Raw genomic sequence first — 24,763 nt, forward strand, 5'->3', positions numbered from 1 at the left:
AGCACAGTAAAGGGGTTGTTATAGCACAGTAAAGGGGTTGTATTGGCACGGTAAAGGGGTTGTTATAGCACGGTAAAGTGGTCCTTATAGCACGGTAGTGGTCCTTATAGCACGGTAGTGGTCCTTATAGCACGGTAAAGTGGTCCTTATAGCACGGTAAAGGGGTTGTTATAGCCTGGTAAAGTGGTTGTTATAGCACGGTAAAGGGGTTGTTATAGCACGGTAAAGGGGTTGTATTGGCACGGTAAAGGGGTTGTTATAGCACAGTAAAGGGGTTGTTATAGCACAGTAAAGGGGTTGTTATAGCCTGGTAAAGTGGTTGTTATAGCACGGTAAAGGGGTTGTTATAGCACGGTAAAGGGGTTGTATTGGCACGGTAAAGGGGTTGTTATAGCACGGTAAAGGGGTTGTTATAGCACGGTAAAGGGGTTGTTATAGCACGGTAAAGGGGTTGTATTGGCACGGTAAAGTGGTCCTTATAGCACGGTAAAGGGGTTGTTATAGCACGGTAAAGGGGTTGTATTGGCACGGTAAAGGGGTTGTTATAGCACAGTAAAGGGGTTGTTATAGCATGGTAAAGGGGCCCCTTTGTATTTAATAAATAGAACAGCTGGGTACACGGTAGTGGTCCTTATAGCACGGTAAAGGGGTCGTTATAGCCTGGTAAAGTCTGTGGCTGGGCCAACGATGCATCATTCATGATGATAACCTGAAAAACCTGAAAAATCTACATCTGAAACCAAACAACATCGTACAAACGAGACGGTTTACCAGAATTGGTGTAAAAAAATAAGAACAATCTGTTTATATCTGAAATAATGTCCATGTTTGCTAACCATGTACTGTATCTGTAACATCACTCTCTCACAGCTATCCAAAATTAGATAGACAAAGGTTTAACAAACAAATGTGGCTATGAAAATGTACAAATGCAAGCACAATGTCAGCAGTAAAATAGGGCAAATTACGCTTCTTGTTTTTCTGTAGTAAGCACCATTTAGAGTAGTATTCCAGTAAACTCTCATAAAATAGCTACAATTCTGCTCAGTTAACAATGTATAACCTATAAAATTCCCAGGCCAGCTCTCCTCGCTCTCACTTTCCGTTCCCAAACAGGATGAATGCGTTCGCTCTGAATGTTATCTTACCAACGCCAGAGAGACATTCTTTTATAATTTATGGCTTTTTAAAAGTTGTGGCATTGTTGTCATTTTTAGAAAATCCGTATGGTAATAACATGGGCACATGGATGGCATTTAAACACACTTGAATAGAAAATGAGGCTCGTAGAGTTCACAGAGTCCCAAAGCTACCTCAATGTTATGTTTTTGTTTTCAGCTCAACACAAGAAGAAAACGTGACCTTGAATATGAAAAACAACAACATTGGCACAAGATTTCTCCCAACCCTATTGCATTGTATTCAACTTTGCCCCCTCTCTTGTGACAGTTGCCTGTGCTTCTAAAGAAAAGTACTTTGGCATTGTGTGGATGCCTCCCTTTCCTTTTGAGACTTTGGCACAATACCGAAGCGGCTCTGTTCAGGGGGTTTCAGAGAGCTTGTTCCAAACTATCCCTGTCAGTTTGGGCCTGGGGGCCGGAAAGGCTTTCCACTGAAGCAAAGGGTGAGCCCAGCAGGAGCATACACTACAAAGTCTTCAAAGACGGAAAGAGAGAGAAAAAAAAGAAAGAGGGAGAAAGAGTGAGAGAGAGGAGAGAGGGAGAAAGGGGGACAGTAAGAGCGAGATCCCAAAAAGTGCTCATTCAAAGACAACCGCATCCTCTCTTACAAAAGCTATTTCTTAACAATCTTAGCAGAACTTACAATTCTTTGAGGTCATCAAAATCTGACATGATCTCACCTCGATAATTATATTTGTCCAGATAACTTGGTGTTGTTATTCTCTCTGGGCCAAACCCTGACTTGAAAGAAGATTTTTAGGACCACACCGGCTGGCCTCCCAAGCGGTTGGTCTTTTCCCCTGCTGTGAGTGTTTCTATGGTTACGCCACAAGCTGAACCCCATAGATGACACATCAAAAGGAGGAGCAAGTCAGCTGGGGCACATCTAAGCTCCATGAATGACACCCATGGTTCCCTGTGCCTACACACATCTACCCCACCTTTCAAATCAACACCAGGGTCACCGCTGGGCTCATTATAAACACAGAGATCAATGAGACAATGGCCAGTTACCACCTACACAGAGCCCTCTTTTCTAGCTTCAACTGTTCTCTACCAGGACCAGCGTGTTTTGAGGTTTCTCGTGATGAACTGAGATGCAAGAGTCAATACTAGAGTGGAAGAAGACTTGTAATCAAGTTTCTAATGTGAGCAATGAACATGAGCTCACTCTTACGGACTCAAGCTCCCCCTTTCCCTATCCTCAAAGCAGTACTACCTCAGACAATGGAGCCATCTGCAGGATGTCTCTGGGTTATTGAGGAACGGGATTGGATGGAGGGGAACATTCCAGGGCCGAAGTGTTCTGGACCTTCCCTTTTCCCGAGTGCACAGAGGCAACAGTTTAATCCTCTTCTCAGAGGTCCGAGGTCAAAGGCCTGGTGTGGCCGGCCCTCTGAGTCCCCAAATGTGGGCTGCCTCCTTCTAAGGGCTAAGCACACACAGATGGGGTAGGTCCTTGGAGAGTGTAAAGACCACACTGTTATCGCTCATGGAACCTGGGCCAGGAACCTGAGCCAAGCCCCTTCTCAGTATGAGGCGGTGTCTTCACCAAGTGGAGAGTGTGGTCGTGGTTCCAGCGGGGATGTCAGACTATGGTCAAAGTTCTGTGAAACACAAACAAAGCCGTGGAGAATGACTTCAGTGGTCATTCATCATGCTATTTACCCCTTTCTATGTTTAAACGTCCAGTGGTTTCGTAACAGGCTATTCAGAGTTCGAACAAGGAATTCTGGGAGAGAGCACTGCCCAGAGATGATGTTATTTTAGTGAAGAGTTTGCACCTTTTGTCCAGGGTAGAGGTAACTTCAGTGCGGCGAAGGAAATTATTTTGCACAAGATTAGGAAGTGACTTCACCTAATGAGCCCCCTGGGTATCGGTCCTGGGTTCTGAAGTTGTGCAAGTGGCGAGTGTGTAACCTTCACGTGATGAAAAATCCCCCTACTGTAGAAGTGACACTGCACGTTTAAATGTTAACAATGAAGCAGGAAAAAACAACACTTATCTCCAGGCTTTCATCTTATTCTGTTTATGCTACTGCTGGGTGTCTGCGTTGTTTGAGTTATAATGGGATTTTTTTTACGTTAGCGTGGATGTGACATCGAGAGTTTCCTCAGCTGGGATAAACGGATGTGAACATTTTCCTGACAAATTCCAACTTCACACAATGACTCGGAAAGTCTCGCTCATTGTTCTTTGAATCGCCATACATGTATCGGCATAGCACATAGGTTGTAAGGCCTACTTTGGGCAAGTTAATGTCGAGTTCAGAAGTTTATCTTTGAGGTTAGGTTAGCACAAACCCAACTCAATCTGGAAAATAAATAGTATATACACACTATGTATGAAAACAACAATTAAAGTACGTTATTAAGTTAAAGTAGGTTTAAAACAATAAAAATAAACTCAGATATCCCAAAGACTCTTGTAAAAAAATGTGGTAGCATATAAGGCCAAGAAATACAAGAGTGTGATGGCCATAACACATTTTCACTCTCCTGAGCCAAGTATGCAGTATTGGAGGGCCATTCTTGACCAACGAGTGAGAAAAACAACAAAACTAGATTCGGATATTGTAAAATACATTTCATATGCCTCCTACTCACAGTCCTGTACCTTCTCTTCATGTCCGTCCCCCAGGACTTCTTCCTGCAGCACTGTAGCTGTGGAACGGCCGGCTTGGCCTTCCAGGAGCAGAAAAGACATTCCAGGAGTGAGTTCCTGACCACCTCCATGAGCGGCACCCTCTCTGACCTCTCCACCATCCCTGAGGTCACACACCACACAGGACTCACTGCCAGGGGAGGTCAGTTAACTACTTAATAACATGATAACAACCCATAATCTACATCCAGTCGTCTCTCCTCACTCAAAATCCAATGGATATTCCCATACATTCTCCAAAAGTATTTTTGTCCCAGTTTGACTGTAATTTCATCAGATGTTTCCAGCCCAATCCTTTCGTTTCCCTCGGAAAACCACAGTGTATTATTTCACTGGCAGGTAGATTAGCACTTCATAACCTGCTCCTGCAGTAATCATTCAGTCACAAACAATCACAAGACCGATTTATAGTAATGTTTGCCCAAAGTTTTCCTGAAATGGATTTTCTGGGTTTATTTAAAAATCATTAGGGATTTTCAAAATGTGACCGGGCGACGACCCCAGGTGTGTTTTCGCCCAATGTTCACCTTTTCATCATCTCATATAACATTCCGAGCGACAATAGTCCCCCAGAAATATAATTATTTCCCCAAATGTTTGTACTCTCCTGTTTTCGGAGTGGCTCACGTTCCCTCAGGTGGGCTGGTGACAGTGTGGTGGTTCTGACTATTATTATTGACTTTTATTTATTCAGGGAAGACCAATTGAGACCAGTGTCTCATTTGTAATGGTGCCCTGAGGACAGAAATTCCATCAACACAACAACAAAAGATAAGACACAAGATAGCTAAAAATACATTACATCAGGTTATTACAACAAGTTATAATAGTCCATTGAAACAATTACACACTTCAGTAAACTCATTTAACAACAGAGTTTTAAACTTCCTTATCGGCACCAGGGAATCCAGGTGTAATTTGTTTTGTAAGATATTCCATAACTGTGGTGCGTTAAAACTAAAGGCAGGTTTACCTAACTTTATGGAGACAAGCGGGACCTCAAGAGTTAACGAACCCTGCGACAGGACACAATGTGTGCTTTCTCATGGTGTCAAGTCTAGTTGCCACTATATTACGAAAGGTGTACCGCAAGGGTCTGTATTGGGACCTGTTCTCTTCACTATTTATATAATAATATTGGTCTATGTACTCAATCCTGTAGTATTCATCACTATCCAGACAATACGGTTATGTATGCCATTGCACTGACTGTTGACTGAGCTATGTTAGAGCTGCAATCAGATTTTTTTGCATTACAGAAAGCCCTCGTTGATTTAAAACGTGTACTTAATGCGGACAAAACTAAACATATGTTGTTCTTTAATTCACAAATTAAATTCCAGCCTACAAATATCTGTGCGTTTGGATTGATAAAGATCTAACGATTAAAAAACATACTGATGAGGTAGTTAAATGGAGGGAACATATAGAGTCCCATGGATTCAGGAATTTCTTGCTTTTCCGATAGGCAGGATTCAGGAAATTGGAGCTGGGGAGTAGGAGGATGGCGAACGGTCCTCTCTGTACTGCAATAACAGATTGAGGAGGTGGGGAGGTTGCGTGGGCAGTGGCGGCAGGTTGAAAGAAGGGGTTCCTCTGGGACTGCTGATTCCCATCACCATGTGTCATAACAGTTTCCCCCCACTATGAGCAGCGAGTGGTTCCAACCCTTGTGACTCTAGCCTCATTTATACCTGGCGCTAACATGCGTCCTTTGTCCTGATCTTTCCCACATTCTGATTGTGCCCACATTTTCAGAAATATGTCTACACATGGTATTAAAATGTGTCTCACTGTGTTTGCATTGTGATCAGCTATTCTTAAAAAAAATATGTATTTATTTATTTTAAGACCCATATTGATGCCATAAGTCAAATGGTGCCACCTGTCAATGATTTAAGAAGGTGGGATAATGATGAATTAGACGGTTTCACTGTCCAGATCCGTCTACACTTGTAAGGTATCCAGACACAATCAGATCACAATGCGTATTTTAATCATCTCCAGTCTACACCGGTCTGAAAATGTGGGCACAATCAGAATGTGGACAAGATCAGAACAAAGGATGCATGCTAGAACCAGGTATAAACAGATCTTGTGATTCATTTATTCTCTCTCTCTCTATAGAGAGTGACCAGGGTGGATGCCAGCCCCTGGTGCCCCTTTGGAAGAGGGGCCTGTATCGGATGAGCTACACAGAGGGAGATACGCGCTCCTATCTCTCTGACAGTACAGAGGGTCTCTCTGCCCCACACAGACGGGTGAGTCACTCTTACATCCCTCCTCTGACTCACTGGCTCTGCACAATACCCTCAACCCCTGTTTACGGTGCAAATATCTACATCAGCGCAACACGATGTTACCCGACCAAACAGTGGGTAAACGATGTTACCCGTTAATGGGAGATGTGTGTTTGGTTGTGTAGCTGAGTGAGAACTACACGTGGGGCAGAGTGAAGGATCTGGTGAAGAAGACCAAGCTGAGGAACCAGAGCAGACTGGGACAAACATCCACCTCCCTCAAGAGATCCTGTCCACAGCTTTACCGGTGAGGACACTCCCCACCCCCGCTCTCTCTCGCTCTCTCTCGAAGGAAACACTCAGTCTAATCGAAATACTGTATCTCTTACTACATTATCTGTAAACAAACACGCAACTAACACTAGGATTACCTTTAACTTCAAAAAATAACAGTTGGAGCTTGTTGCTCCTTCAAGGATGTTTGAAAATCTTGAGCTAATCATGATACAAAGAAGGAGAGGTTAAGTTGTCATTAATCACAGCTCGCTTTAGTTTCATATTTTGTGGGTGCCTATTACTTCTAGATAATTTAGTCTTAGCAGAAAGAGGAGATAAGACTGTCATTGGCAGTAGGTCATGGGTTGTGTTTGCAGAATGATTCAACTGCTTCCTAGAAAGAATATTGACACTGAAAATACTGAAAATGCCCGACCGACTCATATCAACTTACCATTTAGAGATAATTACTTAAATAAAATTACTTTTATATTGCTATTTAAAATGCAGTTCTAACACATCACTTGTAAGTAGCGATTTAACTTTCCCCTGTGACAAGATATCAGCCAAGCTAAACACATCAAAATCAAATTGATTGTGAGAATAAACGTACCACTAATCAGAATATGTGCCTTGACAAATTATCTTTTGAGTAATAACCAAGGCTTTAATATTTTATTTTACAACATTCAGCATTCGCCATGGAGAACTTAGCCCACAACCACTGGTATCTATCTTAAATAGCGTCCGTAAAATGTCATAATGAAGCAAAAAAACAGACTTGTACACAAAGCAGATGCACTCCTCAGTGTCAGGGAGCGACTACTCACCGTTTATTTCAATATGACTGAGGCAAACATGATAAGCTTAAGTGTTTTTATCGGAGCACAAGCTTGTAAAATTATACTTCCCAAGTTCACTGGCTCTCTTCACTGGTGGTAATTGGTGACTAGCACCGCTGGGTTTAAATGGCCAAAGCTCAAAACCACTGAAAACAAACTAATCTCCCTCATTTGTTAAACAAAACACAATTGGCCCCTTCTAACATTATGTCAGCTTTTTTTGCAAGCAGGAATCTACGCCAACATATTTGGAGTAGACAAAAAAGACGTGGATATTTTGGGTTAGAAAGTATTGACACCCTTAGCGACTTTAGGCGAATACCAAACTATGACAGGTTCTTGGCACTTCAAGATTGTATTTTATTTTGTTAATGCGAGATGGGTGTGTCAGTGGATGGATTGTGGTATTATTTTGTTTGAGGGTTGTAGAACATAAGAATCTGGTGGGAGTTGAAGAGCTTGAGGAAAAAACAGCTATTTGTTGTGCCCTTCAATGTATTCCACAACTTGGATGGGCACTCCTCAGAGGGAGGGAGCTTGGCACGGACCCAGACAAATAGCGGAGGGGTTGCAGTGTCAGGTTTGAGGTATGCAGGGAGGAGTTGGAGAATTCCACATGTATTTCAGAGTGGTCCAATGATATATAGAGATATGCAGAATTTATCAAAAGGGAGACCCTCTCTTGGAAAGAAATGCATGTGGAAAAACCGTCCTGGTCTCAAGCATTGTGCAAACTAATGCATTGCTCATTGTAATAGCATTGGAGCACACCAATAACAATGACCCATTTCCCTACAGCCCTGACCTGGGACCAGTGGACCTACCAGGAAGAAACAGGAACTCCATGATCGCCTTGGGCCATCAGAACAAACTGGACTTCCAGTGGCCCCGATAACCATTGTTGGTACACAAAGTTCTGACGCAAAATATTGCTAATGCGTAGTGAAACATGTTGGAAGCATGCTGTGCATGTACAAGCACAACTGATTTAGCAGCTATCGTATGATCTATTCTCAGCGTACATGTATAATAAAGATATCCATAGAGGTGATGAGGCAACACTTTTGTAACACTGCCCACACTGAACGTCTTTGTTTTCTACTCAGATATGAAACAGATGGCCTGAAGTGGGAAGAGAATGTCCGGAAGAGGATAAGGTGAAGTTGCACAGATTCTTGACTGGACTGAGAGGGTAGTGTGAAAGGAGGGGATGTGAGAAATAACACTTGTGATGGATGACAAAACTTTGAGTGAGGAGTGAAAAGAAAACAAAAAGAGGGATGGTCATAGACATCTTTCTTGAGATACAAATCTAAACTAAGGGATTTTATTGTCTCAGATAAGGGAACATTGGTATTTATATGAGAATAGACATGCATGTACTCCACAATGTACATGAATACGATACAAATGATTTAATCTTGTACTATAATCGTTTTCTATTCAATTCATATTGTAATGCTTTCTCTAAATATATGTTATGTTATTGACATTTCAGTACTATGTGTTGAAGAAAACAATAACTATTTGATATGGTTGTTCCAACTAAGAAATAGCCTAGACAATATTCTGGGGTGAAATTAAAGGGATAGTTCACCCAAATTACAAAATGACATTGGTGTCCTTACACTGTAAGCAGTCTATGGACAAGCTATGACAGCAATGCATCCTTTGGTTTACTTTCCCTGCCACTGTTTCAACATGCTAGCATTTTAGCATTTGTGGCACAAATCCCATTCAAGTCATGGGACCAATATTATTCGCGCATCATGCCCAAATCAATACATGATTTAAATTCTAGATAAGAGCGTCTGCTAAATGACTAAAATGTAAATGTAAAAATAATTCAAAAGTATCTAAAGTTGCTTGTCAAACTCAACAAAGTCACATAGATTATTTGAACATGATGCTTGAAAAATACTAATATCGGTCCCATGACAGGGTAAGGAAACAAATATGTAATTTTGTGTTTGGGTGAACTATCGCTTTGGTTATCATGCCCCCTTGAACAAATGTGAAACATACACATATCATACATATTTCAGGATTGTACTTAACTATTCAACATATTTTGTATGAATTCTCTTGTTTTTGTTTTGAGTGTAGGCCTACGAGGCTGTGTGTGCATGCACTATACAGGGATAATAGATCGTGGTAATGTTGTGTGAATGTGCTGTATATAACAAAGGTTAATTGTGTACAGTCATTGTGTATGTACAGGAGGGGAGGTATGCCTCTGTAAATTCCTATGTTTATATGATGGAAATGTATACCTTTTGGAGATAGGGGATCCAGATCCCTTATGATAAAAAACACTTTGAGGACGCTAGAAAACGTTTGTGATGCATTGCCCCAAGGTTTTTTAAATGTTCCTCTCAAACATTTATGTAAAAAAAAAAACAGTAAAGAAAAAAAGAATAATTTCATATCACTGCAACATGTATTTTATCAGAGGCTGCTGTTGCACATGTTCATCTTCAAGATATATTTTTTTTTATTGTGACATGCAAGTCTGGTTTGACAAGCTAACGGTGATGAAGCTTTTCTACACCACGGTTACATTCCCTGGGTTTCCAGAAATCCTGGTTGGAATATTCCCGTATTTTCTGCTTTTCCCTCGTAATTCCATGAATCTTCCAAACTGGCTTCCTTGAAAAATTGGGAATTTTGGGAAAGCTACTGGAATTTTGCAACCTTAGTTACATCACTATGAGCTTCCTTTGATAACAGACAGGCAAGTACCATGGTACCTTGGAAATCTCACTGGGTAACTACAGAAGGAAAGTTCAACACAGAAACTTTGAAAAGGATGATTTAAAATGGCTTCAAAGCCTTGACATCTAATTGAAATACAGCAGAAGTCAATTCCAACTGCTCAAAACTGTCCAGCGTTGTTTACAACAGGAATGGAGGTCATCAAATTTTAGAAAACACAAATCCCACAGAACGAACAAAACAGTTAGTTATCCAGTATGTACTTCAGAAATGTGAACAACAGTATAGTGCAACACCAATGAGTTATTCATCATGGTCAACATGTACTCCTATTAAAATAATAATGTACTCTGTAGTACTGTACATGTAGCACAGCTGTAGCTGTATCATACGCAATTAATGTACTTCTAAATACTCTAATCAAGTAGAAAATACATCTGTTGCAACTTGAGAGGCAGTAAATGCTGTCAATATGCATGATAGGCCTACATGTTTTGTCAGGACTGGGATCTAAAGACAAAAGATTGTGATATCTGTATATTGTAGAGTTACAGTAAGTTGTACATGGATGGAATATCTCAATATGCATAATGTATCATAATTCAAAGTTATTTTTCAAAATAAAGTTGACATTTCCAATGACATGAAATGCTGTGCTTTTAGTAATTGTATACCACTCACCGTGTCCTGCAGGATATAAAGCAAATCATGTTTCTCATGGAAAGAAAGATGTAAAGATCCCTCATTCACTAGAAACTAGAGTTTCCAAATAAGTGGAAAGATACACTCAACAGTGTGCCCTCAGAGATTCCCCTCTCTTTATGATTCATTCTACAGTAAAACCTATTATGCGGTTTTCTTGGAAATTCTACACAGGGACACTCGATATCCACACTTAAATGAATCATTGTTCATTAACAGCATGCTGAAGAGGTCACAGTCAAACTTCGATGCATAAAGTACCGGTCTGAAGTTAGCTCTCCCGGGGCAGTCCCGTTAGTTCTCTTATATACTGCTTACACAGACAAGTTACATTTGCATGATTGAGCTTATTCATCATTCATAATTAATTCTACATTAACGTTTGGTTCATGCATGTGACCGACCAATACCTCACAAGGCTTCCTCTCCAAGCTGAGACCTTGAAACTGAGATAGCCCTTGCGTTCTCAAAACAAGGTTCTGGGCGTACTACCAAATTGCTCTACTGATAGTGAGGATTCCTCCCAGGCACGTTCAATCAGTCACTTGCATGAACACAGAAATTGGTTATTAGAACAGCTCAAACATAGAACACAGAAATTGGTTATTAGAAAAGCTCAAACATAACATTTTCCCTCACAGGGTAGAGTGTGCATTGGATACAACACAGAGTTTGTAGTTCACAGTAATCCATTTATTAAACACATAGAATATCAACCAATCACCCAGCAGAGCTAGTAGAAGCTAGCAGAGCTAGCAGAAGCTAGCAGAAGCAGATCCCATGAATAGACAGCCCAGTAACCTTACGCTTTCCCTAACTTACCCTGCCTTTCACCAGGTTCCTGCACTTAATCCCTAAACACTCTACCTTAATCCCTAAACACTCTAAAATTAACTAAACATAGGGGGGGAAATAAGATGATAAAGCAAAGGGACATCAGATATTGTCTATGAATGTTAAGGAAGGGGGGGAGTCTATTAAATGAGGGAAATTGGAAGTGGTGTGGAGAGCGCCAAATTTAGATGGAGCAGAAGAGAGCGGGATAAATTCGCCCAGAGGAGAAGCCCCATAGCCGTAGGAACCAGACAGGAAGTTTGTCACACCACCCTTGTTCCTGTAATCCTTGTTGCTGGAACAAGGGCTGTGGTGGTCACGAAATTTCATCAGCCGGTGATTGTCAAGCAAATAACTGTCGGTCTCACGGTAATTGACATTGGCCACAATGTGGCTGACATAACAGATCAGAACGTTTAGCTTAACATGTTGATAAACTATTAGGCTATTTCTTCACATTACAAGCGCAGCAATGCGCACAAGGCTGTAGGCTATAAGCGTGAATGTTCCATTAGCGGGAAAACACCATTATCAAAGTGACCACAAACGCGATTATGCATGTAATGCTTTTATTATAAAGGTGCATTTTTACGGTGAAAATTATCTTCCCCAAACTTGAAACTCGCACTGCTTATGTATGCCAGTTAGACTCTACACCACTTGTAAAGCGGATTTATGTGCTTAATTTTAAGAAGTTATTTGGCCACTTTAGTTGTGATACAAACCTTATCAAAACATATAGGCCTATGGGCTAGGCTACATGAGGTGTGTGACTATGATTCTTGCCTTAAGCTGGGCATCATTCACAAGTGATAATATATAATTCACAAGAAATAGGCTAATATTGTCACCCATCAGACTATTCTTGATGTAATCTTGTCTTTACATATACTAAATAATATGTGTGAAATTTGTTTTGATTTAAAATGGACCATTATCATGCACCTGACTCGAAACAGGGGCAGGGGAAAAAATACATGTCATCTATTAAATAGCAAATGGAGGAAGCTTTTCCAGTGGTTCATGTTCATGCCAGCCAGGTAGACAATACTGCTGTTGTAAAGATAAGCAATGTGCTTAATATTAGGAATGTTGAGAAATAAATATAGTAGGCCTAGCCTATAAGAAAGCTCATGGGAACCTCCTCTTTTTAATAGAGGCCAGTCACCGCAACAGCCCTAGCCGGAACGCCAATGGCAATGTTTGTATCCATTAGGCAATGATTTTTTTGGCTCCACCCAGGTTCGGTCTCTTATTGAACAGTGCAAACCGTACGCTTCTTCAGACCAAAGTCCTGACAAAGTTCATGTGAGCACCCCTCCTCTTCGGCCGATGCCAACCTAGTACTAATCACTCTTCAGCCGAGGGTCAGAAACACAGTCTGTGTGAAATGGTTACGCAACTCCTAAATCTTCAAACAAATGCCCTTGTGGCTCAGTTGTTAGGGCATGTCGCTTGCAACGCAGAGTTGTGGGTTCAATTCCCCCAGGGAAAATGTGTGCACTCACTACTGTAAGTTGCTAAGAGTGTCTGCTAAATGACTAAAATTTAAAATTAATGCCAAACGCTGTCCTAGCTCGCACACTCCCATCTTCGGCATAAACCAGGCTAACCTATGTTAGCTAGTGCGATACTTTTCGGTCTAATACCCAACACTCAGTCTTTGCATCTATACACCCACTGTTCTTTGGGCTCTGCCCAACAATACTGGTAACAACTCTTGCTGTAGCTTTACCACAACGAAGGAGTTCTCCTTGCAGCGTCCAAAACGCAATTGCTCCCAACACCAGAGAACTGGGTTTCCTACCCAGTCCTACTCGCACCTGTGCAGTTCCCCCCTAGTTAGCTGCACGCAGGTGAATGAATCAATGTGTGGCCATATCATCTATAAACTCAGTTTATCACAACACTAATAGGTAATGAATACTGATTTTCATCCAGGTAGGACTACAGTAAGCAGAAAAGCCTTTTCCAATCAGAAAGGACCTTCACAGCCAGTGACTCCAGAGATTCATACCTCTTTCTGTCCAGGCTGAAATTTTGTCGGATAAAAAGACAGTATTAAAGAATGGTATCTGAAGGCAAAGGGAAAGTATTTGATCGCCACGTCATGGTTAAGTAGGTCTGTATCAAAGACAAATGCTGCAACTGGATCTATTGGCATAGAAAGGATACTACACAATAGTAAATTACGTCAGCATACAGAACTACTGAGGAGAAAGCAAGCTAACTCACTCACAGTTGAGAGAAGGGAAACAAAAAGTCACATACCCGAAGAAGGATGTATAATTATTTGGTTTTGCTCTGTGGTCCATAGGCTGCCCACATAAATCTTTGGGTCTGTGTAGTTGAACACCTCATACAGTTGGTAGATGGTACAGTCCAGGCCAGGCCTCCACAGACACATGGATACATTACCTCAGAACCATTCTGACATCTTCTGGTAATATGTGATAATGCATGTATGATAAAGGAAAAATATTGATACTATTGAATTTATTTTGCCCACACCCTCCTTTCTTTCACCCTACCATTAAACACTCCATCTTCTTCTTAATTTGTGACCAGGCATAGAACGTCACAGTCTGTGAAGACATTTTTAAAACAGACAGTGACTGTGGGTTCACCTTATTACGTGCTGAATGTGACCAGAACATAAAGGTTTTACTTTCACGTGTTTACCATAAGATACAACGTTTTACCATTGTGAAAGTATGTCCAATCATCTGTAGAAATCTCATTAGAATCAATGCTGAGTACACATATGATTTATAAAATGTATGTGTTATTGATTATGAGAATTTTAAAAAAGTGTACTGTTTTCTTGGTGTCCTCTGAGATCTATGGGGTGCATAGAGTTGGCTTTAAGACGTCTGGAATGTGCTCCTGGACAATGGACTCGTAAACTATGTAATAAAAGCCCAACGTGCTTTTAAAGATAGCAGGCAGGGAGCAGAGCCATTGTTCAGTGAAATATGGAGGAAATTCTTTCTGGTAAGGATGATTTACTGCAGGGAAAATCTTACTGCTCCCTTTATGCCTAAATCAGGTTTCCCCAGACCCTTTTAACAATACAGGTAGCTCTAATAGCTTTAGTATATTGTGTAGGTTCACATGGTGCTTTGATGAACAATGTTCTATAGAGATACAGTGGCAAGAAAAAGTATGTGAACCCTTTGGGATTACCTGGATTTCTGCATAAATTTGACATACAATTTGATCTGATCTTCATCTAAGTCACAACAATAGACAAACACAGTGTGCTTAAACTAATAAAACACAAATTATTGTATTTTTCTTGTCTATATAAAGCTGGAAAGGGTTACAAAAGTATCTCTAAAAGTCAGTCCACGGTAAGAGAAATTGTCTATAAATGGAGAAATTTCAGCACTGTTGCTACGCTCCCTAGGAGTGGCTGTCCTGCAAAGATGACTGCAAGAGCACAGCGCAGAATGCTCAATGACGTTAAGAAGAATCCTAGAGTGTCAGCTAAAGACTTACGGAAATCTCTGGAAGATGCTAACATCTCTGTTGACGAGTCTACAATATGTCCTCTTGGGAGGACACCATGGAAGAAGCCACTGCTGTAGAAAAAAACATTGAAGCACGTCTGAAGTTCACAAAAGATCACCTGGATGTTTCACAGCGCTACTGGCAAAATAGTCTATGGACAGATGAAACTAAAGCTGAGTTATTTGGAAGGAACACAACACTATGTGTGGAGAAAAAAAGGCACAGCACACCAACATCAAAAGCTCATCCCCAGTGTAAAGTATGATGGAGAGAGCATCATGGTTTGGGGCTGCTATGCTGCCTCAGGGCCTGGACAGCTTGCTATCATCGATGGAAATGTGTATTCCCATGTTTATCAAGACATTTTGCAGGATAATTTATTTATTTTTAAATATTTTTTTTATTTCACCTTCATTTAAGCAGGTAGGCCAATTGAGAACAAGTTCTCATTTACAACTGCGACCTAGCCAAGACAAAGCAATGCAGTGCGACACAAACAACACAGTTACGCATGGAATAAACAAATGTACAGTCAATAACACAATAGAAAAGAACATATACAGTGTGTGCAAATGAAGTAAGATTAGGGAGGTAAGGCAACAAATAGGCCATAGTGGCGAAATAATAACAATTTAGCAATTAAACAGTGGAGTGACATATGTGCAGAAGATGAATGTAAGTAGAGATACTGGGGTGCAAAGGAGCAAAAAAATGTAAATAACAATATGGGGATGAGCTAGTTGGTTCGGCTATTTACAGATGGGCTATGTACAGGTGCAATGATCTGTAAGCTGCTCTGACAACTGATGCTTAAAGTTAGTGAGGGAGATATGAGTCTCCAGGTTCAGTGATTTTTGCAATTCGTTCCAGTCATTGGCAGCAGAGAACTGGAAGGAAAGGCGAGTTGGCTTTGGGGGTAACCAGTGGAATATACCTGCTGGAGCGCATGCTACGGGTGGGTGCTGCTATTGTGACCAGTGAGCTGAGATAAGGTGGGGCTTTACCTAGCAAAGACTTATAGATGACCTGGAGCTATCTGTAATGTAAGGCTATCTGTCCGCCATTTGAAGCTCAACAGAAGTTAAATGATGCAACAGGACAACAACACAAAAAGACAGAAGTAAATCTACAACAGAATGACTTGAAAAGAAGAAAATACGCCTTCTGGAGTGGCCCAGTCAGTCCTGACCTCAACCCGATTGAGATGCTGTGGCATGACCTCAAGAGAGCGGATCACACCAGACATCCCAAGAATATTGTGGACCTGAAACAGATTTATAAAGAGGAATGGTCTAAAATTCCTCCTGACCGTTGTGCAGGTCTGATCCGCAACTACAGAAAAAGTTTGGTTGAGATTATTGCTGCCAAAGGAGGGTCAACCTGTTATTAAATCCAACCTGCACAGTGAATGTTTACACGGTGTGTTCAATATAGACATGAACATGTATAATTGTTTGGGTGTTATTAGTTTAAGCAGACTGTGTTTGTCTATTGTTGTGACTTAGATGAAGATAAGATACAATTTTATGACAAATGCATGCAGAAATCCAGGTAATTCCAAAGATTTCACATACTTTTTCTTCCCACTGTACTGTATAAGGCCAAATGTATTGCTATGAGGGTTGGGGGCGCACTTAACACGAATATACAAATAAAAATACGAATATAAAGTGGCTATTCATGTTATAATACGTTGACAACAGCATATGGTCATACTGTATAAAAGTGAGAGCTCGGATGGTACTGATATAATGTGTCTCTATGACAGCAGCTCACCCCTGCCTCTTGGTACTCGTCAACGAGTGTTGGATTTTCAGTGAATGCCATGAGCTTTTCTCATACCAGACCAAAACCCACTGGGCTCTACAGAGATCAGCACACAACACCCAAACACTCAGAGGCGTCTAATGGCATAATTCTAACTTGGGACATATCTGATATTTACTGTGTGGAGTTTCTGAGGAAAATAGGCTGTTTCCTATTGCCTACCTCCAGAGGAATTCAGGAAAAAACGTACGATGCATAGAGAATTGTGTACTGTACAAACCCACTGAGAGATAGACAGGGCTATTAAACCCACCACTTCACATAGCAGGGAGAGTTACAACTTCAAAACCTTCGGTGCTTGTCTTGATAAATGCCAAGCTCTTACAGTAGATGTAAAAAATTATATTCTGATGCAAGCTAATATAATGGATGCAAGTATTGAATACCTACCAAAGCATTTATTCTCCACGCAGAACATATTTTTTCCAGTGGGTGAGGTGGGTATACTACTAGCTACATAACTTTCCTGTTAAAGCTAGCAGCCCTCATATCAGGCTCTTTCCTGTCTCCTTCAGGATGTGTTTGGCCCATGGGTCTCTGAGGATGTGCTATGGTGCAGGAAACAGACATGGATGAGTGGCACTATATTCAGCGTATGTGTCTTCCTCTGCCTGACACATGACCAGTAAGGGGATTGCTTAACTCAAATGCGTGATGGATCGCATTGAACTTGATATTGATGAAAGCATCATCCTCACTTTCTGGCAGGTAGGGGCTGTGATAAGAGTACAGGGGGACGTTTCACCAAGTGTTAATGTTCCTTGACTGGTCAGCTTGGTTGTCATGGAGACAAGGTATGTCATCTTTGCACATATTGAGCTCTATTAAAGTCTAGGCAGAGCGCTCACCTCCAGTTTTGGGATATTCTCACATCTGTGTAGCCTACAGAGGAGTCATTTAAGGTCACAACAGAAGATCCCCTGAATAAATCCAGTATCAAGTGTCTATTGACCAACCTCTGACTTATCTTACCTCATAGCAAGGGAAATACACTATATATACAAAAGTATGTGGACACCCCTTCAAATTAGTGGATTTGGCTATTCGTGCACACTGCCATGAAATCTCCACCGACAAACAGGCAGTAGAATGGTCTTACTGAAGAATTCAATGACTTTCAACGTGGCACCGTCACAGAATGCCACGTTGAAGTCAGTTTGTCAAATTTCTGCCCTGCTAGAGCGTCCCCGGTCAACTGTAACTGTTATTGTGAAGTGGAAACATCTAGGAGCAACAATGGCTCAGCTGAGAAGTGGTAGGCCACACAAGCTCACAGAACGGGCCTGCCAAGTGCTGAAGCGCGTAAAAAAAGTATATCCTTGGTTGCAACAATCACTACCGAGTTCCAAACTGCCTCTGGAAGCAACGTCAGCAAAATAACTGTTTGTCGGGAGCTTCATGAAATAGGTTTCAATGGCCAAGTAGCCTCACACAAGACTAAGATCACCATGCACAATGCCAAGCGTTGGCTGGTGTGATGTAAAGCTCGCCGCCTTTGGATTCTGGAGCAGTGGAAACGCGTTCTCTGGGGTGATGAATCACGCTTCAAATCAAATCAAATGTATTTGTCACATGCGCCGAATACAACAGGTGTAGACCTTACAGTGAAATGCTTACTTACAAGCTCTTAACCAACAATGCAGTTTTAAGATTTAAAAAAATAATAATAATAAATGAAAGGAACAAATAATTAAAGAGCATCTGGCAGTCCGACAGACAAATCTGTGTTTGGCGGATGCCAAGAGAACACTACCTGCACCAATGCATAGTGGCAACTGTAAAGTTTGGTTTTCATGGTTCGGGCTAGGCCCCTTAGTTCCAGTGAAGAGAAATCTTAATGTAACAGCATACAATGACATTCTAGAAGATTTTGTGCTTCCAACTTTGTGGCAACAATTTGGGGCTGGCCCTTTCCTGTTTCAGCAATGCCCCGTGCACAAAGCGAGGTCCATACAGGACTGGCTTGTCGAAATCGGTGTGGAAGAACTTGACTGGCCTGCACAGAGCCCTGACCTCAACCTCATCAAACACCTTTGGGATGAATTGGAAAGTTGACTTCGAACCAGGCCTAATCACCAACATCAGTGCCCGACCTCACTAGTGCCCAACCTCCCCGGGCACTGTGGGTGTTGATTAAGGCAGCCCCCTGCACCTCTCTGATTCAGAGCTGGGTTAAATGCAGAAGACACATTTCAGTTGACGGTATCCCCTTTCCCTACTAAGGAAGGTTGAAATCTTTATTTTTGACTACGTGTTTCAAGGCATTGTTCTCTAGGCTCTGGTCAGATGAGGGCGCCATTGCTTCCTTAAAACCGTTGTAAGGCCAAATTTGAGTGGTTCACAGAATGACACACATTTCTACAAAGCCACGTTTTCACAGAAAGAAAATTAAATGACCAAAATGACATGCAATAGTTATTGCTGTAACATGTTGTCTGTCTGTAATGCTTCTAAAATGTTTATTATTTTTTCAATTCATTGTGATGTCATCGCAATGGTGTGACTACTTCCAAAATCAACAACCTTGAAAATGTTGAACTGGTATCAGGTATTGAAAATATGTTTAATTATAAAGAGAAAAAATATTGGGTTCACTTTGGTAACATCTACAAATCCATATGCTGCAATAGAGCTTTTCTCAATAAGTTAAGGGTGCACATACTTTTTTGTAGTTATGTAAAATACATTAATGCTGCATTATTATATATTTATATACTACTTATATATTATTATATATTTGCTCCGATACCAACATTCCAATAAGGAAATATATCCATCCAAAATTACCGGTCATCAGAAATGTGTTTCAGCACATTCAAAGCAACATGCCCAAAATGATTGTCCAGGGTAAAACCAATAGTGCCTAGCTTTCTGTTTTGTATCTACAATGCATTTTCATTTACAGATTATTTACAACCATAATGACTGCCATCAGTTAGTGATAAAATTGTACAAATGCCATACTTTATTTAGAGTAATTTAACTCAACTAACTAACTTTATAAAACGGGTTGTTTGGATCCTGTATGCTGATTGATTGATAGCAGAGTTATAGCACCACAATCTATGAATTCCACGGGTAATGCCTGTAACAGTTTTACTAGGTAGCTAGCTAGTAAAACAGAAGTAACGTTAGCCTAGCTATCCTCCATAGCTATCTTATTTACTCAGTTGGTTGTTGCCTATTTATAATCAATGCGCATCCACTGTCCCACAGCCCAGCCAATCAATTTTTTAACTTTAGCTCCCCCCGGGGAAAAAAGTGTCTCGACAATATTTCTCCATGCTACTAGCCTAGCATTTGGTTTGGTACAAGGGGATGCCCAGGCAGCCCAATTCTGATATTTTTTTGACCAATCAGAACAGCTCTGATAAAGAGCTGATGTGAAAAATCTAATGTGATTGGTTAAAATTAGTGGTAAAAAATATCAGAATTGGACTGCCTCTCTAAACGCAGTCATATAAGTCTCAATGTGTGCCAATGCAAGCTGTTTTTTTGGGGTGGATCTCCACTGTGCCATGCGTATGAACTCAATGATTATCAGGATCATTATAATGGATATATCCAAAGAATTGGCAAAAGAAACAAAAGTAAAACAAACAAAAATGCACATGGTTTAATTAATGTCATTGTGTATTATCTGTAGTTGGCTAGCTAGCTAGTAAAACAGAAGTAACGTTAGCCTAGCTATCCTCCATAGCTATCTTATTTACTCAACAATCAGTTGGTTGTTGCCTATTTATAATTGATTTACTAAATAATGATTTATTGTCGTTATTGTCTCTCTTGTTATCATGAAACCTCAGCTAGCTAGCTCCATGCCAATGATTCAAAACATGAGTATTAATGACCAGCCTGTTTGGTTAGCAACTGCAGAACTAAAAACGGACTTTTGCCTAGACTATATTGTCTGGTGGAAGGATGAAATAAAACAAATTTACTAATTAAAATAACGTTTCATTGAAAACATGCTGTTCATCTTAAAAAATATACATGTTTGCAACCGTTTTATAAAAGTAATAAGGCCCTCGAACCCGAGAATTATCGTGTGATAACGCCCTCCTAAAGGCTGTTTCCTCGGGCCTAAGAACAGCCCTTAGGAGGGCGTTATCGCACGTAATCGCCGGGTTTTCATGTTTTGTGCCTAAATAATGCCCCCTTTGGGAATAACGTGAATTAATTATTAATGCTTGTTTTCACCAAAGAAACTAGATTAAATATTTAACTGATAATGCCCGAGAAGCCGATGTTTGGAGGATATATTGGCACGGGTGTTATGCCCGAGACGAAGTCGAGATCAAATCCAGATGGATTTTTAAAAAGCAGACATTGAATATCCCTTTGAGTATAGTGAAGTTATTAATTACACTTTGGATGTTGTATCAATACACCTAGTCAATACAAAGATACTACAGGCGTCCTTCCAAACTCAGTTGCCGGAGAAACCGCTCAGGGAATTTCACCATGAGGACAATGGTAACTTTAAAACAGTTACAGAGTTTAATGGCTGTGATAGAAAACTGGGGGTGGATCATTGTAGTTACTCCACAATACTAACCGAAATGACAGAGTGAAAATAAGGAAGCCTGTACAGAATAAAAATACATGCATATTCCAAAACATGCATCCTGTTTGCAATAAGGCACTAAAGTAAAACTGTTAACATGTGTCAAAGAAATGTACATTATGTTCTGAATAAAAAGTGTTATGTTTGGGGCAAATTCAACACAACACATCATTGAGTACCACTCTTCATATTTTCAAGCATGATGGTGGCTGCATCATGCTAAGGGTATGCTGGTCATCTGCAAGGATTAGGACACTGGGAGATTAATTAACCTTTTAGCAGGACAACAACCTAAAACCCAAGGTCAAATATACAATGGAGATGCTTACCAAAATGACATTGAATGTTCCTGAGGGGCCTAGTTACAGTTTTGACTTTATCGGCTTGAAAATCTATGGCAAGACTTGAAAATGGCTGTCTAGCAATGATCAACAACCAACTTGACAGACATAAAGAATTTGTTAAAGAATAATGTGCAAATATTGTACAATCCAGGTGTGCAAAGCTCTTAGAGACTTACCCAGAAAGACTCACAGCTGTAATTGCTGCCAAAGGTGATTCTAGCATGTATTGACTCAGGGGTATGAATTCTTAAGTAAATGAGATATATCTGTATTTAATTTTCAATAAATTTGCAAAGATTTCAAAAAACATGTTTGCACTTTGTCATTATTGGGTATTGTATGTAGATGGGTGAGAAAAAATATCAATTTAATCCATTTTGAATCAGGATGTAACAAAACAAAATGTGGAATAAGTCAAGGGGTATGAATCGTTTCTGAAGGCACTGTATCTATGAGTGGAGGCTCCTCAGGGGAGAAAGGGGAGGACCATCCTCCTCAGTGAATTTCAGAAACATTTTAATAGTGAAACAAAAAAGTTATGATTTAGATAAAACTATACTAAATATATTCACGTCACCAACTAATTGATTAAAACACTGTTTTGCAATGAAGATCTACAGTAGCCTCAATAACACTCTGTGTAGCTGGAAAACAACTAGTTTCCATACTCCTCTGGGTACATTGACTTCAATACAAAACCTAAGAATCTTGTGGTTCTCACGCCCTTCCATAGACTTACCCAGTAATTATTACAACTTCCAGAGGACGTCCTCCTACCATTCTGAGCTCTTGCAGCATGAACTGACATGTTGTCCACCCAATCAAAGGATCAGATAATTAATATAGTACTGAAAGCATAAGCTACAGCTAACTAGCACTGCAGTGCATAAAATGTGGTGAGTAGTTGACTCAAGAGACAAATACAATAGTTGAATAGTTTTGAACAAATACATTTCTTCAAAAATTAAGTAGAAGCAAGAGAGCTAGCTATATATATATAGATATTTTTTCACTTTCACTTACTTAGCTAGCGAATGCAGCTAGATAGTTTAACCTACTCAAACACCCGGCTCAAACCAAGAGGGATGCTATGTTAGCTAGCTGGCTATGGCTATGGCTATCCAACACTGGAACTCTTCCAAGTCAAGGTAAGCTTTTGGTTTGATTAATTTATTGCCACAGCTGGTATAACTGCTAAACTCCTTGCTGACTGTAGATGGTACTGCATGACTGCAGCAGGTTTACTAACACGTTAGTTGTGGTAGCTATGTTGACTATGACGTTATAATATGGTGACAACAATATAGGCTGTGTGTGGCGGTTAGCGGTTATGATATGAAGGTTTGGCTTGAATATATATTTTTTTGCCTGGTAACAGACAGCTGATGTGTTGTGCACTGAAGTCCACAAGTGAAAAGAAAAGGTGAGAGGAGGAGAGAGCATAGATGAGAGAAGAAAGTATACAACGATCAAAGGGATTATGCTGTGTGTACATGGCTGCTATGAAAGTGACCTGTGTTTGCGTGCGACAGGGGTTTATTCATTCTGCTGATTCTGTTGAAAAACGTTTCTTAAACAGAAGCAAACGGAACAAAACGGGGATAAACATACCTGAATTTGTCCAATAGAAACTCTCTTTTGCAACTATTAGACTAATGATTACACCCTACATCAGCTAGATGCAGGCAAGAGTGTGCAAGGCTGTATTGAATGTGTCAATGTGTCACCTTGATTACTCAAACTCCTCTCGACCTGTGCACCTAGCGTACGTTGTAAACTTTCATTCATAGGCTAGGTCAGGCCTGGGCAATTATTTTCCATGGAGGGCCACATTAGAATATATTTTTGCCGTCATATTACAGGATTATCATGTGTATGACTGTGTTGACAGGTATATCTACTGTAAATCATGTCCAGATATGATACTTATTTTACTTTTTTAACATGCACAGAAATAAACCACATCCATGTTCTCCTTTTGGTAGGTATTTTCATTATTAAACATGCAATGAACTACACAGAGGGAAAAGTACACTGTGCATTCAGCACCACGGACAAAACTCTTGTTAACGGGTATGTACAAAAACACGAGAAAGAGAGAGATGCCATTTAAACTATTCAATCAGTGTGAGGAGTGAAGTCTCTGATGGGTATTGACTAGAGCAGTGAAGTCCGGTATAGTTTCTGACGTCGCTATGCTTAGGAGTGCTGAGAGGTGAGAGTCAGTAAGGTATGATCTGTGCCTTGACTTGTTATATTTTGTCACTGAAAATGTCTGTTCACATACATAGATTGACCCAAACAGTACAAACATCTTCTGAGCATGACTCCTAATCTTTGGAAAGTTTTGTTTTTTAATAGTTCTCCAATCACTGCATCAGACTGAAGATCGATAAACTCAAGTTGCAGGTCAGTGGGAGCGTTATCCACATTGAAGGTGAAAGGAGAGGAAACCAACAGCATGTCATTTTCTAACACTTTGAAATCCTCAAAACAATGAGAAAACTCACTGTTCTAAGCACGCAGCAGCGATGTATACTTCTCCCGCTGGTCACCTGATAGGGAACAGACTAGTAGTGGCGGAAGGTGGGTGAGATTGTTGGCTTCTACTTGGTGAGTCAGGAGGAGTAATTTTCCCTTGAAGGCTTTGACAAGGCTGTACATCTGTACATTCCCTTGTAGTTTGGAATTCAGTTAATTCATGAGGGCCATGATGTCCACGGTGAAGGCAAAATCAGCCAACCATTCTTTATCTTGCAGTTGAGGGAAATCCACATATTTTCCCTTCATTTGCAAAAACTCGGCAATCTCCGACTTCAGACCCCACACCCTTTTAAGCACCTTCCCCAAACTCAGCCATCTCACGTTTGTGTGGTAGGGGAGATCTGAATGACCCGACTTTCTCTTCCAACAGTGAGACAAACTGTCTGTGGTTTAAAGATTTTGCTCTTATGAAGTTTACCACTTTAGAGACTGTATCCCCAACATGGCTTATTTTCAGAACACATTTACAGAGCACCTCCTGATGAATAATTCAAAGCAGGAAAATAATTCTCT

General features: G+C 40.5%; 1 protein-coding gene across 3 annotated transcripts in view; it reads left to right on the top strand.

Annotated features, from left to right (window-relative positions):
• LOC120046538 overlaps positions 1-10,557 on the top strand; it is a 32,443-nt gene extending 21,886 nt beyond the window's left edge. Inside the window, exons 4-8 of one of the 3 annotated variants that reach the window (XM_038991863.1) lie at positions 3,823-3,988; positions 5,974-6,107; positions 6,272-6,393; positions 8,003-8,108; positions 8,311-10,557. In XM_038991863.1, coding sequence (XP_038847791.1) covers positions 3,823-3,988; positions 5,974-6,107; positions 6,272-6,393; positions 8,003-8,099 — 519 coding nt within the window. In that variant the 3' untranslated portion in view covers positions 8,100-8,108; positions 8,311-10,557. Of the gene's footprint in view, positions 1-3,822; positions 3,989-5,973; positions 6,108-6,271; positions 6,394-8,002 lie in introns of all 3 variants that reach the window. The other 2 variants (XM_038991862.1, XM_038991861.1) reach the window with 2 other exon arrangements.
• The last annotated feature ends 14,206 nt before the right edge of the window (positions 10,558-24,763 follow it).

This window comes from Salvelinus namaycush, chromosome 4, assembly GCF_016432855.1.
Source record: "Salvelinus namaycush isolate Seneca chromosome 4, SaNama_1.0, whole genome shotgun sequence".
Lineage (NCBI taxonomy): Eukaryota > Metazoa > Chordata > Actinopteri > Salmoniformes > Salmonidae > Salvelinus > Salvelinus namaycush.